The sequence below is a fragment of the Dermacentor variabilis genome, chromosome 2 (genome assembly GCF_050947875.1).
Source record: "Dermacentor variabilis isolate Ectoservices chromosome 2, ASM5094787v1, whole genome shotgun sequence".
NCBI classification, from domain to species: domain Eukaryota; kingdom Metazoa; phylum Arthropoda; class Arachnida; order Ixodida; family Ixodidae; genus Dermacentor; species Dermacentor variabilis.
In genome coordinates this window covers 243,890,369-243,907,021 of record NC_134569.1, presented here as the reverse complement: position 1 = coordinate 243,907,021, position 16,653 = coordinate 243,890,369, and the positions used below count along the sequence as shown (strand labels likewise).

Genomic DNA, 16,653 nt, shown 5'->3' with positions numbered 1-16,653 from the left:
TTTTCCCCCATTTTTGCACTGAAGTCGCCCATTACTACAGCATACTGAGTTGGCACTTTTCTCATGGCTAATTCCACGTCTTCATAAAACTGATCTACTTCATCATCATCATGACTGGAGGTTGGGGCGTAGGCTTGTAGTACCACCTTTAATCTATACCTCTTATTAAGTATTATTACGACTACTGCTACCCTCCCATTAATGCTGTAGAATTCGTCAATGTTGCCTGCTATGTCCTTTTGTATTAGGAATCCTACCTCGCATAACTTATTCTCTGGGAGTCCTCTATAGCAGAGGACGTGGCCGTTAGTCAGCACTGTATAAGCCTCACCAGTTCTAACCTCACTAAAGCCAATGATATCCCAAACAATGCCTGATGGTTCTTCAAAGAGTCCTGCCAAGTTAGCCTCACTCGAAAGAGTACTGCTGTTAAAAGTTGCAAGGGTCAGTTTCCATTAACGGCCTGTCTGGGTCCAAAGATTCTTAGCACCCTCCGCTGCATTACAGGTCTGACCGCCGCCTTGGTTAGGTGCTTTGCAGCTGCTGGGAACTGCGGGCCATTGGTTAATTGTAGGAGTCATGAGGGAGGTAATGGCCAGATACTGCACCAGGGAGGCCAGTTCCTGTTATGGTGAGGGAGTGACATTGTTGAAGCTTAACGGGCATTCCTAATTTGGTTAGTATAGCCCCACTGGTTCTCTGCATTTTAGCCGATGTCAGGTGCCACTCCACAGAGATGGTGAATTCCAGATTACCACATTCAGAATTAAAAAGAAAAAAAAAAAACTTGAGGATTTGAACTTTTTGACTACGACAACCGAGCATACAAGTTAGCTAAGTCAGATAGCCCTGCAGGCTGTGAAGCTGTCTTATGGCGGAGAATTTCAACCCAGAGAATTTTACATACCTAAAAACTTCCTTGGTTTATATGCGATAGACGTGTTTTGCTGGTCGCGATGGGTAATTCCATATAGAATGATTTATAAATGGTTCTGACCTCGCAGTTCTAGAATCTCACATGCACAAGCAGCCGTGAACTTGGCTAGGTAAATTATATAGGCGTTAACGACCTTGGACGGCACTTAAAACGAGAAGGGGGCAAAATAATAGTGGAACTTCTCTCACCCAAAAGGCTCATAGCAGGATGGCAAGGGAGATTGTGGAGGCCTATGAAATTGCAAAATTAGAGAAAAGGTGCTTGAGCAAGCCATCAGTGTCGCTATCTGAAAAGGAGATATAATTGCTCGGTTTATCGTTGTAACCATTACAGTGGATGTTTTGACCATACCTTGGACACATGTACGGTTCATCGACATGCATCGCTGAATGTTTTCTTTTGCCATCTCAATTGTTTCCACTCGTACACTATATATTTATCGATGCATGTGAAAATAAAATCTATAGTTGAAAGTAGTGCTGTCTCTGTGTGTGTCTGTTTCTTTCTATGTCCTCGCTCAGTTGCACTTACACACTCTATCATGGACTCAAGCCAACTAGCCTGCCAACATGTTTTAATCTAATTCTTCAAGGAAGTTGCAGAACCGCCGATGAATTTTTTCAGTGCTGGGAACTCCATCATACGTTGACATGTCCCGTGCTAGTCACGCGAAATGCTGTGAAAGTAGAAGTATCTTCAAAGGTGACCATCTTAAAATAAGCCCCGAGTTTGTCAATGCGTTGCTGCATGCACATACCTGCCTGCAATCTGGTTGGTCCATATCTCTGCCATTGTCATGCTGTCACCACAGATAGACAAAAGTACAATCAATGCAGGCATCTAATTTCAACCCCTGGCAACATAACAGGAACGCAATTTTGTAGTGAGGTTCCAATGCTATTCCTTTTCGTGTTAAGTATTAGCAACGTTCTGCCTGCATTATCAACTGGATTAGCTGACTGTACTGTGGATGATAAGAGTAGCATAGGATCGAGCAGCAAGCATTGCTAAAAAATCGTGGCGCAGAAGCTGACCGTGCTGTCACAGCAGAATGATGACAGCTTTTTTTAGCAAGGCATTGTCTGGCACTTCCCTCACTTGTTCACCACCCTTGTTAGCTCATACATAGAGAGTGAAGTTGACGCCACTTAAAGAAGTCGGAGCCATCTGGACCGTGTCACTATTTAACATGTGAAGGAACAAATGCTGAGTGCGTGGAACAGCAAAACTCACACGAGAATACAGCTTTAGAGTAACTTTTCGGCTTGGCTTGACTTTCCTGCGGTTTGGGTGCAGTCAGTGCTGGACCATGGTGCAGGATCAACTAGGCTTCGCTAGTTTCGGTTTCAAGGAAGAGGAGCTCTCAACATGGCTGACGACCATGCTGCAGCAATGCTAGAATGTACTTACCAGGTTTTGCTATTTTATTGTAAAGTGCTTAATTTTCCTGACATTTTTATGAGTACCGTATTGACACCTATATTGTTACGATTTTACATGTCCAGTGCTAAAAACTCGAACACAATGAGTGCTGGTTTATGTAGTCGCTATAACTGCTACATCTCACCTATGTGCAGTGTCATTTTGGCAACACTGAATGTGTTGGCTTGTATTCAAAGCAAATGGTCATTTGGTCAGTGGCATGATCAGGATCAGTGGCAGCAGCACTCAATGACTGCTGATGCCACTTCAATAGGGGCAACGTATAGATTCTGCTCTGGATGACATTCAAGCCAAGTTCAGTCGTCTTCAGTTGGAAGATCTAATTGCTGAAGTAACTTTTCATGAGTGGATTGATGAGCAATGGCACGTAGTCTCTGATATTCGATAAGCCATTGGTAGTTCTAAGTAGGTCAAACTTTCAAAAGTTATGTTGGGTGTCTTTACGCTACCACATAGCAATGCAGAGTGAGGAAGGACTTTAGCAAAGTTAAAAAGATACACCCCATTTCCGTGCCTCTTCTGTCAAAAACGGCTGGAGCAGTTGCTAGTTGCGAGGAGTGCTCAGCCTCACTTGGGGATGTGTCTTGAATAGGTATTTGACAAAGAAAAGCCAGAGCTGCAACGGCTGTAGAACTAGCCCAGCCCTCAACATTCAAGGTGTAATAAGTTTGTGGTGCTGCTGTTATGACGTGTTCATTGTGTATTTAACCTAACCAAGAGTTTCTGAGCAGTTAAATGGTATTTAATATTTCTTTATGCAGTTGTAGTATTTTTTGGCACCTAGTGTAGTACAGTAAAACCTTGCTATAACGAAGTTGAAGGGGGGTCGTAATTACTTTGTTATAACCATTAGTTTGTTATAGCCACTATCCATTTGTATCCACAATTAGCAAGCAAGAGAGGATGTACTCACCACCAAATCTTACAGGAGCCCGCCACGTAAAAAGAAAAATGGCCATTGCACGAAAAAAAAAAAAGGAATTGCTACCTTATTCACACCAAACAGCTCATCACTGATCAATAAACAGCACACCAGCTGGCGGCTCACTTTGCAGAAAAAAAAAAGTCCTTAATAGATTTTTGCCGCATCTTCAGGCAAAGGAGGCTTTTTCAGCTGCAGCCACTATTTCGAGTCTATCCTCGTCACCATCATGAGCACCAAAGAAGCTGTGCAGCAAGTCTGCCGCATCCAGCGCTTGTGCAGGCATTGATACGTTGGGTTCGCCAATATTAGGCTCGGGGCTGTCGTCAACACATTCGTCTCTGTCGTCATTAGGCACCCCTATCACCGTGCGCACAATTTCCGCCTCCGTTAGCTGTTCCGACGTCACTGCGTCAGCATCGGCACTGACGTACGTGCAGAAGGTGTCGCAGTCGGGCACAACGCTGGGGCTTGGTCACCCGCGGCACCCTCATTGGCGGCAGCACCAAGATCTTTGTTGTAACCGCCGCTGCTGATGCCAAATTAGGCATGCCGGAAGCAATCGGTGATCGGGCTTGCCGGTACAGCCATCCAAGCAGACTGTAGCATCTCGATCGCCATGTACAAGTCGACTGTGGACTCGCGCTTCATGCTCATTTGAGCAGAATCCGGTAGATCACATGCTTGCGGTAGCCCGAGTTAAAATGCATGATAACTTTCAGCATAGCCACCTTCTGCTCGATTGACATCGTTTTACGCGCCTGTTTGCCGTTGCCCATCAGCTTTCGCTTTGCGTATCCAGGGTTAGCTGTGCTAAGCTGCAGCCAATTTTTACGCACACACACACACACACACACACACACACACACACACACACACACACACACACACACACACACACACACATAGAGAGAGAGAGGAGTGGGGTAATTGTCAGCACAGAACCCCCCCCCCCCTCCCTATATAATTTCTGGCTACACCACTGTTGGTAGGTGTGCTACCAATGTTTCAAACCTAAAATATAGCCATTTCTGCTAAACTCGATCAAATGTCATATTACTATCAAGCTGTCCAGGTGGAGTACAAATTTATCGAACGGCATTTTTTAAGGTGTCTGAAATGTTGGTCGCCCTTATACATTAAGCCTATGGGAGCATTGCCGGTGCTGCAAAGCAGCCCGAATACTCGAGCATGTAGAAATTACCAGTGTCTAGATAGTTGACCAACACTTGCTGCCAACCAGCTGGGAAGTTGTTGAGTGGCCCAAAACTTAATGAGGAGGAATGAACCATTGAAAAGCACCTGATGTAATCTAAACTAATGCTTGAGTGTTACCAGGAGCTCATCAAGGCTGGGCTGTCTCGGAAGAACATTGATATGATTCAATTTGGCCAGGTGTTGTAAGTTCCCACTGACTCTAGTTTAGCTGAAAACATGGCTAAATTAGGAGCTCTCAATAAAAAAAATTGAGAAAATCCAAAAGGCAACATCTTAGCAGCTCAACTCAATTTGAAATAAACAAATTGGAGCAGGCTGTGTGACCAGGTTTGTTGTCTTTATTTAAATTAAAGGGATACTCAAATTGAGGTGCTCATATTTTTTTTGTATTTGGAGGCACAGGGGCATAGTTTTACAGCAAGCAAATACTTTCTGGAATATGCTCGCCAATTTTAAGTGCTTCAAAGTGCTTTGGACTTGACCAGCAGTAGGCATTTATTTGCTCCAAAGTGCTTCGAAATCTGTACTTGCGGCTTGAAAGTGCTCCAAACTTAACATTTTGCTGCTTCAAAAATTCAATCAGTGCCACCACTGCTAATCTATTGCTTATGGCACACTGGTATTACTCAACATGATGTAATAACCAAGGATAGTTACTCATTGTTCGAAGTGGCGACTGGTTTATTGCCTTTCTATGTGCCATTGCGGACTGCGTATGGATCGAGGTGCCTTCCTGTGCCTCATCACCTAGCTTGCGCATGGTGACGGCCATTTGCTAAGCTCGATCTCCAGGAACTGCCACACCAGTGGCAACATGGCAGTCATGGCTAGCATGCCAGAGCAACTTTCTTGCACAAACCATGCTTCTTCCTCCCGGCCTAGAGTCGCATACATGAGCACACATTACTGGAATGAGCCCTGATTAGCCAGCCAGTTACTACTGTTACAGTTGCTGTTCAGCTTAGCACTTCCTCACTGTCGCAGTGTTCAGAGGCCCACAGCGAATTGGTTACATTGGACTTTTGCTCTCCCGAGTTCTTGTCTTTGAGCTTGGTGGCCCACCACCCAGTTAGCCTAGCGCAGCAGGCAAGCATACTCTGTCCGCAAGCCATGACTGTTTCCACTGTGGTGTATCTTGGGCTAATAAACCCGTGTTTGTTGGTGATCTGACTCTGAAGCCTTCTGTGCATCATGCCAGATTGTCGACGAACCCTGTCGTAGCACCCTTTGTCCGTTGGGGAGTAGAAGAGTGTCTCCATACCCTTTTCTGACTGCCACTCATAGGGTAAGCCTCGTGCAAACCCATCTCCACAACTGTCAATGCAGAAACCGTTGCTCTACTGCACAGTATGTTTGAATCTAAGCTGGCCTGCCACAATTGAACAGGTGCATCATTTTAGCAGCTCAAAGTGATGGGGTGTTTTTTGCAGGAGTCAATCCATGTGCCAGAGCCTGTGATCTCCATGTCCATCCGTCCAAAGGACAACAAGGACAATGACAGCTTCTCCAAGGCGGTGAACCGATTCTGTCGTGAGGACCCCACCTTCCATGTCAAGTATGACACAGACAACAAAGAGGTATACCACTTTACCAAGAAAGGAAAACCTTGAACTTAACAGGCTGGCAACACAGTCAGCCACTTGGGGCCCCCCTTCTGTGGGCATGCTGAGAGCTTACCCTCTTTCATGACAGCGTGGCATACTGCCATGAAGCCGCACTGCAAGGCAGTAACTTATATATATATATATACATATATATATATTTTTACCAGAGCTCTGCTACATGGAATTACTTCAATACATTGCATGGATTATAGGCAGTAGCACTTGAATTCAGCTGGCATGGCCAGGCTGTGAAGAAAAAACAATTTATTCAGAGAAGCATTGGTCTTCGTATTCAAACTTTAGCCCTTGAGCACGTACATGTCAGGCTTATGCACCTGCACTTTTTTTTTTTCACTTTTTCGCATAAAAAGGGAGTAGAGGGTAGTCTGTCCGTGTTTTGTACACATAATGTCAGGAAATCTCCTTATGTTTTCTTTTTCCTTGGGACTTCCTCCTGTAAAACAACTGCCAAAAATTTGTTTTTGATAATAGTAGTGTTCTTTAAATCTCATATACAGTCAAAACCTGGGATAATAAAATCCTGCGACAACGAAATTTTCGGGACAACGAAATATTTTCGTATGCCCGGCAAACGGCCATAGGATTCAACGCATTTCATACCTCTCGGCAATGAAATGCCACTGTACTACAAACCCGCGTCAAAGAAATTGGCCGGGCTGTAACCCTGCATGTTACCTACTTGCACAAGGCTAGCAGGCTCCAAAATGTACTCAAATGTGATTGCTTGGCACTAAAATTGCATAAAATACCATCACATTACACTTGAATGTTCGCCGTGAATTATGGTTAGAAGAGCAACCAAGTGCTGGAATTGATCATGTGCACCGGAAACACGTCATGGCTGCCATCTTGTTTGTTGATCACTTGTCTGAAGCAGCACACATATTGCTACCGACATGTGATGACAGTTTATGCACACCTAGTGCAGTGTGTAATGTGCACCTCGGTAAGAAAAATGCAGCAAAAATAAGAAAATCAACGTCTCACTGACGTGGAATTATTTATGCTGCTTGAGATGGCGGTCGCAGCATGGAGTGCCACGCATCGGGTCCTGATTGAGCAATCGTCCGAGAATACACATCGCTCGCTTCAAGAATGCTGGTTTTGGTGCCAACCGACAGGCATTGTGTGTGAATTCTGCGCTGGACGTAGATTTTAGCATAGCGGCCGTAATCTCGGTCAATAGCCTTCGGGTATATGAGATACGATCACTGGAAGTGTCGGCGCCTACGGGCGACACCATGTGCTGGAGAAATGCTGCTGCCTGCATGGAGTGCTGTTGCTCTGTGTCCGGTGTCGAGTTACGCAAAATCTAGCAAAAGTGATTGTGTCTCTGAAAGCAATTGACTGAGAATGCTGCTCTATGGCAGTGCTGCCACTGCTGATCGACCTATGCGGTGCACTTTGTACTGTCAGCAATGCGATTCTATGTCCTCAAGCAAAGCTTGCCAATGTAGGCCAATGGAATTGACAGTAAAGTTTGGTTCTATGATGCATTACCTATCTGAGCTGTCTCATTTCGTAACGACAAAATCCTTGTGAAAGCATATTATTTTGCGTTCCCTGCTGATTTCATTATTGCAAAGTTCAACATATGTGCAATATGAGATAAAAAGCAAAACAATTCCTTGGGAATCGTGTTTTCTTAATTTATTTCCATGTGTGTATGAGTGCCTTACTGCTGGTGCCTGAGATGCCTTGTGTGCCATGGTGCAGATGATCGCCTCAGGCATGGGAGAGCTGCACCTGGACGTCTATGGTCAGGTAAGTGTAGGGCAGCACAGGGATGGACTGCACCAAGCCTTATGTTTGTGAGGCCTGCACTTATGTTTATGCAGTTTCCAGCAGAAGCAGGTAATGCGCCAGATAGTATGCTATGCTAATAGGCAGTTGTGTAGTGAATACACAAGCACCCTTTTGCTGTGAGGCGCGCAGCCATTGTTTTACTCCATGCCTCTCCAACAATTGTCTTAAGTTTTCATTGACCATGACACCTGCGGTGTCTGGCGATTGGGAATTAGGGTGCCATGGAGGACAGGTAAAGCCGTTAAATTGAGTGCATAGACTATCTGTGTACAAGATATGGAAATTTGTGGCAAAAATTTACTTTGATGTGCCATTTATTTTTGACAAATGATGGGTCTTTAGCCTGTTCAGGGTTAAGGCTTTTAAGGGAGGTTAAGGGGTGGCTCAGTGTCGTTTTTTAAGGGCAGCCTATCATGGCAAGAACATGACACCAGACTGATAGAAATCCAGAAATATAGGGAAGGCAGGAGATCGAAGTTCAAGACTATGAGTAAAATGAGAACAAGGGGAAAGCAGGAGCCAGCGTTTCAACAAGTGGACTTGTCTTCTTCAAGGCCACATATGCTTTCCTCGCCACAGTATATATAGGTGTGGTTCTTCTAAAGGGGAGTGGGCGTCAGACAGGTGGGTGCGGCAACAAGCGAAGGTGTGTTAGCGGCGACGCTGTTCAATTGAGAATAAAGGAGTGCTGTGCACAAGGCCAGGGACACGGCCATCTGTCAATCACATGTCAACACCCGTGTATCAGCCGGTGTGTCAACGGCGTGCACAGCAGCTCCCTATTACCTGTTTCGCTGGTGGTCATGGGCTATCGTGTCTCTGACAGAGATAATAGAAGGAGCGGTAGAAAAAGGTGCTCATGAAAAAAAATTATTATAAAAGAATAGAAAATACTGATATGGAATAAATAAATGAAAGGAAAAAAAGGAAAGGAGAAGAAAAAAGAAACGCTAAGAAACCAAACTAAGTGTTGTTGCCTATAGCTTAAAATTTAGCATAGTGAATAGATTCTAAAGCTCCCTTTCAAACGTTTATGCCTATTGGTTGCAATGTCTTGAACTTACGGATAAGGTATGATTCTCTGTATTTTCTTTGTTTTGAATGGAAATTTGACTGTAATATTAAATTATGGGGTTTTACGTGCCAAAATCACTTTCTGATTATGAGGCACGCCGTAGTGGAGGACTCTGGAAATTTCGACCACCTGGGGATCTTTAACGTGCACCTAAATCTAAGTACACAGGTGTTTTCGCATTTCGCCCCCATCGAAATGCGGCCGCCATGCCCGGGATTCAATCTCGCAACCTCATACTCAGCAGCCCAACACCATAGCCACTGAGCAACCACGGCGCATTTGACTGTAATAGGTAGAGTTCATTAAAGTTATGACCTGGTTGGTTGAAATGCTCGGTGACAGTTAACACAGCACAAGCACGTTGACCGACTTAATTAGCCATTTCAATCGCTTTCACCCGAGTATTAAATTCACTGCTCGCCACTCTCCTAGTCAGATCAGCTTCCTGGACTCAACGGTCTACATAGAAAATGGAAAACTGATAATTACACTTTACCGGAAGCCTACGGATAGCCAGCAATATTTAGACTACAACAGTCATCACCCGTGACACTGCAAGCAAGGAACTTTTGTTGGACAAGCAAAACGAATAAGAAGAATCTGCTGCAAAGGCCACGATTAAATACACCACCTGAATGACCTTAAAACAATGCCAGCAGAAGAAACTAGCCACAAGTTGCTCTTGATAAAGCTTATGATGTCACGTCAAGATTGGAGAGACAGTCAGAATGAGCTAAGAGCCTACACCAGAATCTGGCAGACCGCCAGCCTTTATAAAAAAGTATAATAATGCACTCCCAAACATAAACAACATCCTACGACAATACCACCCAATATTATCAAGTAACGAGCGTCTGAGAAAAGTGTTATCGGATGTACCAAGGGTTACCTATAACCGTAGCAGGAACTTTAAAGACATGTTAGTGCACGCAAAAGTCGGCCAACATCATTCCCCCATAATAACAGCATGTTGTCACCCCAAATGCAAAACCTGCAGACACCTTCAAAGTGACATTAAAATTAAAAGCACTGCAAATAGTTATGCACACGAAGTCAAATCTAGCTACACTTGTACAATTTGGATGTGATTTATACGCTTGAATGTTCCTCCTGTAAGAAACAATATATCAGTGAAATGGGATAATCAATGAATCTCAGATTAAACGGACATCCCACGGACACAGCTAAAAGGCTTCCTAAAGCTGTCGCCGAGCATTTCAACCAATGAGGTCAGAACTTTGATGAACTTAAAGTCTACATTTTACAGTAAAATTTCTGTTCTGAACAAGAAAGAAAATACAGAGAATCATACCTTATCCATAAGTTCAAGACATTGCAACCAATAGGCATAAACGTTTGAAAGGGAGCTTTAGAATCTATTCACTATGCTAAATATTAAGCTATAGGCAACAACACTTAGTTTGGTTTCTTAGCGTTTCTTTTTTCTTCTCCTTTCCTTTTTTTCCTTTCATTTATTTATTCCATATCAGTATTTTATATTCTTTTATAATAATTTTTTTTTCATGAGCACCTTTTTCTACCGCTGCTTCTATTATCTCTGTTGACATGTGATTGACAGATGGCCGTGTCCCTGGCCTTGTGTACAGCACTCCTTTATTCTCAATTCAACACCCTCGCCGCTAACACACCTTCGCTCATTGCCACACCCACCCTCCTTATGCCCTCTCCCCTTTAGAAGAGCGCCACCTATATATGCTGTGGCGAGGAAAGCATATGTCGCCTTGAAGAAACAAGTCCACTTGTCGAAACGTTGGCTCCTGCTTTCACCTTGTTCTCGTTTTACTCATCAGACTGATAGAGGCATACATCATCACACAAGTTCCTCCACACCTGTGTCCGTGGCATCAGCCAGTCCTCAAGGCCTGACAGTGAGCCCCAGTGCTTAAATTGTCTTGACATACCACATGTAAAGGTAAGAGCCTTTTCGGAATAAAGAGCAGGCTTCTTCATCGGGGGCGGACAAGCCTTAAGACAGAGACACAGTGCGTCGGCTCGTCTTCAGGTTCTCTTTTATTTATTTTTCTCTTCCCCATGCACCCCATTCCGCGTGGCATGCGCGCTCCTCCTTACCTCTTTCGCGTTGACGACATCTGTTCACCGCACAGCACAGCAGACAACGCCACCTCAATACTTGAAACAGGCGTTTCAACGCCACATTCGGCCAAAAAAAGAAAAGTGGCCCATAAAGTAAGTTTTCTGTTGCAATGGTTTGGGTGCTGTTACTGTGCTCACGACAAGCCTGCATGTACAAGATGCCATTGAATTGAAGGTTTGCGTGCAACATGGTCTGATGTGCAGCGCATGGCTCGTGAGTACAACTGCCCCGTGACACTGGGCAAGCCTAAGGTTGCCTTCCGGGAGTGCCTGACTGCCCCCTGCGAGTTTGACTACCTGCACAAGAAGCAGCACGGAGGTGCCGGACAGTATGGACGGGTCATCGGATACCTCGAGGTAATGGGAACACGAGGGTTTTAAAGAGATTAGAAAGTTTCTAATCAACCATTGCGAAACTAACTCAGTGCCCCAAGTTTTAGTGGGTGGTCCATCCATGAAACATCATGTCTGAGCTACTAAATCCTCTGCGTGTGTAATTTCAGTTCAAATGCTCACAAATTACTTGAGGTGTACAGGCCCGGCCAAGGAAAAAGTAGGTGTGGTTTTTGTAGGTTACACTAGATTTTTTTTTTCTAAAGGAACAACTGCACTCAATATTTTATGTAATGCATAAACCAAAAACAGAATGAATGCACTTTTTGTGCATAAAAGTTTTATTAATGATGTCATAAAAAAGATATAAATTGCCAGAATCAAGATAGTGGGATAAAATTGAACAAATTTTGTAAAGATATGCTATCTACTAAGAAAAATATGGAACAAGAATTATGAGGTATACAATATGTATTGCCGTATAATACGCACTATCTCCGAAAAATATCAAAATTTTTCATTGAGCAGGTATTCCGCTACAAAATCTCAACTGTCAGCACCGCAGCTGGGCGTGCCGGTATGCGGCCGCCAATGTTCCGTGCTGGTTTGCGTCGTCATTGCTTTCAGAGTCAGTCGGATGAAAAGGCAGCATCCTCAGGCTTGCTGCGGCTCGATCCATCGATTTAAATCAGCCACAGACATAGCGGAATCGCGAGATCTGCTATCTTTTGAAGTACTTGCGCTGCACCCGGAGGCGGCCATTTTCGCTATCTACTTTGACGATTACGAAACTTTGTAGCACGCTCAAAAACTACCACCTCGTTAAAAGAAGTCGAAATGCTTAGAAAACAAAAAATATAGTTCTCCTCCTTCACGTCCGATGTCGCAGTGTGTCCGTCAGTGGCGCAGAAGGTCTCGAAAACGGCCTTTCTAACCATTGATAGCAGGCTAACGATGCCCAGTGGACGCAGCGTGGTAGGGAAAGTGTTAAACAGTCCCAGATATAAGAAATCGGTATAGCTGCCACATTCCTGTGTGTTTACATTTTGCAACCCCACTTATTGAAACTGCATCCAGATAGTAACAAACAGATATCATCGTCCTGTTACAACAAACTCTTCAAACTAGGTTGGAGTAAAAATAGGGCATGCACAAAGTAAAAAAAATTTATCGAAATATGTCTTCCGGAGCACGAAAATGCACCTGAACCAAACACATGGCAACGCACGCCCTACTTCAGTTCTATCACGACAAAGATACAGCCTCCGAGATAACACGTGGCAACACACACCCTGCTTCAATCCCATCAGGACAAAGATACGACCTCCGAGATGAGCGAGCAAGTAGTACTCCATGCAGGTTTTGGAAGCCACGCAACAGCCACTTGAACATTGCTATCATTTCTGCCGACATTCATGCAGCCTGAGCATACCAGCGTGAACTGTTCCCTTTCTCACATTCCTCTACATTTTTATTATTAACCAAGGTTCCTATTGCAGTCTCTGAGGTAAAACTCTTGCTTGGGCAAGTTGGTTCATGCTTGAAGTAGTAAATGCAAGGCGCAGAAGACCAGGACTCAGGAAGAAGAACGGTCCTGTCGGCGCTGGTTGCTGGCGCTGGTCCTGTCGTTTGTGTTCTTCTTCCCGCAGTCTCTGACTTTGGGACTTTGTTTATTGTAGCCCATTCACGGTATGTTCATGAATAATAAACTGGAACTGAACTTAGCCTGACATGCTGCTGCCATGTAAAGAAGCCTGGTTTGTCAATGCTTCGTTTATGTCATTGTTGATTGCTGATAACAGGTTGCAAAGAGATTTGGCCTTTCAAACTTTGCACTTTACTGGGCTGAAGCGACGCGGAAAACGTAACTTCATGGCCCTCGGTGTGCTCAGCCTCACGTGGCTGAAGCGCACCTTTGCACTATGCTGGCAGGCTTCCGTAGTTTCTTTAATTTGTTTGGTTGTTTGTTTGTTCAGGAACCTACATCACCGAGTTAGGCAATACTGTAGGGGTGTCGAAACAATAACCAGAATGAAAGCAGGGACGTGACGGAAATAAACAGCACAACTTTTACGCATACTGTATGCAAGAAAGACACACAAACACCAACATATGCAAGCGCCTACCGGTTTGCGTAAATGTTGAACTGTTTATTGCCATCATGCAATTGTACCAACTCACTGAAATTTCTGCTGTTATGAAAACGGTAGCATATAGGCAGAGCCGTCACTTGAACATTTGCCTAAAGCATACGTCTTGCAAGGATCAGGAAAGCATATTTGCAGGAACCACAACACTCTCATCCAACTGATTCCACTCGCGAATCGTAAAAGGAAAAAAGGAAGGCGCAGGTACATCTATATGGCACCTTATTTCGGCAACCTTTTTAGCATGATCGTTTCTGTACTATATATGTAACACGGGCTCGTCATGTGGAGACTTCCAATAATATCAGTTTCATCATCAAAAATGGAATTTAAGAATTTTAATCACAAACATTTACTTTGCTGCTGAAAAGCTTTCCAGCCTTGTTCATTCTTAATGTGAATTATACTGGAATTAAGCTAATAATTACAGCTGACTTAAGCATGAAGGACGGTGTTGTACCTATTCGAGTTTATGGATTGGTGTTCAACCATGAGGATCCCATATTGTACAGGCATATTCAAAGATTGGTTGCACATTAATTGGGGACATACAGAACTTCTTTAAGTCATTTGGAGGCAGATTTGAAATTATGTTCAATGAAGTTTAATGCACCATTGGCTTTAGTGGTAATATAACCTATAGGCTTCATCATCATTAGCCTGGTTAGGCCCACTGCAGGGCAAAGGCCTCTCCCATACTTCTCCAACTACCCCGGTCATGTACTAATTGTGGCCATGTCGTCCCTGCAAACTTCTCAATCTCATCTGCCCACCTAACTTTCTGCCGACCCCTGCTATACTTCCCTTCCCTTGGAAGCCAGTCCGTAACCCATAATGACCATCGGTTATCTTCCCTCCTCATTGCATGTCCTGCCCATGCCCATTTCTTTTTCTTGATTTCAAGTAAGATGTCATTAACTTGCGTTTGTTCCCTCACCCAATCTGCTCTTTTCTTATCCCTTAACGTTACACCCATCATTCTTCTTTCCATAGCTTGTTGCGTCGTCCTTGATTTAAGTAGAACCCTTTTCGTAAGCCTCCAGGTTTCTGCCCCGTACGTGAGTACTGGTAAGACACAGCTGTTATACACTTTTCTCTTGAGGGTTAATGGCAACCTGCTGTTCATGATCTGAGAATGCCTGCCAAACGCACCCGAGCCATTTCTTATTCTTCTGATTATTTCAGAATATTTCTTACCTGGGAATAAACCTATAGGTTTATTCGCAGGGAAGTCGGATGATAATTAGACACCAAGGTATGTAAAATGTCCAACGAGGACAAGCTGAGGTACCAGGAAGGCCATAACGAAAATGGAAGGAGTTGCATTTTTTTTATAAAACTAAGCAAACAATACTCACTTTCATTCAAATGCATTTTTACATTTTTGCACCACGAAACCAGTGTCAAGATCACATTTTGAGACACCAACAGCATCCATACCGTGTACAGATTTATAAATGATGCAATCGCCTGCGTACGGCCTGACACTTGTGGGGGTTCCACTCTGCGTGCGGCTAGGGCTGAAGGCGAGCTCCGGATCTAGCCCCACGCAGTCGCTTCGCGGTACTCCCAACCCGTAGCGCGGGAATCGCGGCTACGCCGGGTTCGAACGAATAAGGCAACCAGCGGCGTCAACGGTAATAACGTGTATTGCTATTAGCAATAACGAACACTCGCAGAGGGACGTCCTCTCAGTAATAGTAATAAGTAGGCTTGCCTCGTTGCCTGGGTGGGTCAGGCAAACGAGATAACTCACGGGTTGCGGCAGGTGCTTTCGTCCAGGCGGTCCAGGTGTCCGGCGTCCCAAGAGCCGGTGGCGCGCTTCTATGCCTTTTTAGCTTTTTGCTAGGGGAAGTCCTCCTCGCCCGCCAGATACGTTTCCCTTTCCCGTGAGCTGCATGGGGGGAGAGGGGTACGCGGGTCACAAGAGCGACGGAGAAAGGGAGGGCGCATAGTGCCTCTCTCCCTTGTCTACGCCGGCTCAACCCGTCCGCCACATGCAAACGGGACGACACGAGTACGTGGGAGGAAATGGGGGCGGGTGCTCCCCACACACTTGAGGTTAACAGCTCTGAGAAATCATTAATGTAAACTGAAAAAAAGTGTTTGTGCTATAGTGTACTCTAATTTGGACTTCTACACAGTTGGGATGCTTAACTCACATATCCAGAATCCACTCAAGACCCACCGATAGTAAAATATATCACAAGCTCTCAAAGATACCGAATGGTGGTGGTTGATATTCTGGTGTTGAAATGACAGGTGATTGGAACCGGGTGCCATATTGGAAAAGCCAGAATTGCAAATTTTGTTCTTCAGATTGCTGTACACACGCATTAGGATTTTTCTTTTTAATAAAAATTTGGAGCTAGGTGCGGAAAGGTGCCAGGAACAAGGAGGAAATCTGGAAATGCAATTCTTGGACCAAAGTATTGCCTAATCGTAATGGCCAATGCCAGGTTCAGTGTCATTCAGAGTCCATATGGAATGACCTACTGATATATTATCAGCGACTTCTTGCACAACTATAGCATTTGTTATAAATGGGTTAGCCTTTAGCGATAGGGCTAAGTCACTGTCATCGTTAACATGTAGTGTTTCTGAAAGCTGAAGGCTGAGTGAGTACTTGAATTAATGAATTAAATTCGATTTTCTCTACCTTTCTTGCCTCTTCACATTTCTTACAAGTCATTTTGTGTCAAAGCTTTGATTTTGTGATGCCCTTACAGGGCATAACTGCTTGTGTTATGGCTTGGGTCCAGATGTGGCCCCAATCATTTGAGGCCATTTTAATTTCTGTGCCTTTGATAGTACGTGTGGTGTTCTTTGGTGCAGCCACTTCCACCAGAGCGCAATACAGAAGTGCTGTTCCAGGATGACACCATTGGCACCAATGTTCCCAAGCAGTTTATTCCTGCCATTGAAAAGGTATGTTAACTTTTTTTTTAATTGCTTCAACGTGGCGGCATAACATATCACCTGCCACCAAGACACCATCACAAATCACTCGAAAGTGGCTCTTCTGTCCTTTG

General features: G+C 44.4%; 1 protein-coding gene across 1 annotated transcript in view; it reads left to right on the top strand.

Annotated features, from left to right (window-relative positions):
* The window catches only part of mEFG1 (mitochondrial translation elongation factor G 1), a 179,083-nt gene that overhangs the window by 134,113 nt on the left and 28,317 nt on the right, over positions 1-16,653 (top strand). Inside the window, exons 12-15 of the mRNA XM_075682792.1 lie at positions 5,951-6,097; positions 7,862-7,909; positions 11,346-11,498; positions 16,457-16,549. Coding sequence (XP_075538907.1) covers positions 5,951-6,097; positions 7,862-7,909; positions 11,346-11,498; positions 16,457-16,549 — 441 coding nt within the window. The remainder of the gene's footprint in view (positions 1-5,950; positions 6,098-7,861; positions 7,910-11,345; positions 11,499-16,456; positions 16,550-16,653) is intronic.